Source organism: Oxyura jamaicensis, chromosome 21 (genome assembly GCF_011077185.1).
Source record: "Oxyura jamaicensis isolate SHBP4307 breed ruddy duck chromosome 21, BPBGC_Ojam_1.0, whole genome shotgun sequence".
Lineage (NCBI taxonomy): Eukaryota > Metazoa > Chordata > Aves > Anseriformes > Anatidae > Oxyura > Oxyura jamaicensis.
Genome location: NC_048913.1, coordinates 7,973,894 through 7,974,158, shown reverse-complemented (window position 1 = coordinate 7,974,158; position 265 = coordinate 7,973,894). Strand labels below are relative to the sequence as shown.

The window sequence follows — 265 nt, the reverse complement described above, 5'->3', positions numbered from 1 at the left end:
CGGCGGCGGCGGCGGCGGGAGGGAGGGGCCGGGCCGGGGCCGGGCCGGGGGCGGCGATGGCGCCGCGGCTGCAGCTGGAGAAGGCGGCCTGGCGCTGGACGGAGACGGTGCCGCCCGAGGCGGTGGCGCAGGAGCACATCGAGGCGGCCTACCGCGTCGGGCTGGAGCCCTGCCAGCGCGGCGCCTGCCGGTACGGCCGCGGGGCCCCGGGGCGGGCGGGCGGCCCCGCGCCGCCTCCGGCCTTCCTCCGCCCCCCCCCCGGCCC

At 85.7% G+C, this 265-nt stretch overlaps 1 protein-coding gene across 4 annotated transcripts in view; it reads left to right on the top strand.

The window, feature by feature from the left end:
* The first annotated feature begins 6 nt into the window (after positions 1-6).
* USP48 (ubiquitin specific peptidase 48) overlaps positions 7-265 on the top strand; it is a 32,296-nt gene continuing 32,037 nt past the window's right edge. For all 4 annotated transcript variants that reach the window (XM_035344536.1, XM_035344535.1, XM_035344537.1 and 1 more), the window contains exon 1: positions 7-190. In XM_035344536.1, the coding sequence (XP_035200427.1) occupies positions 57-190 (134 nt within the window). In that variant the 5' untranslated portion in view covers positions 7-56. The remainder of the gene's footprint in view (positions 191-265) is intronic.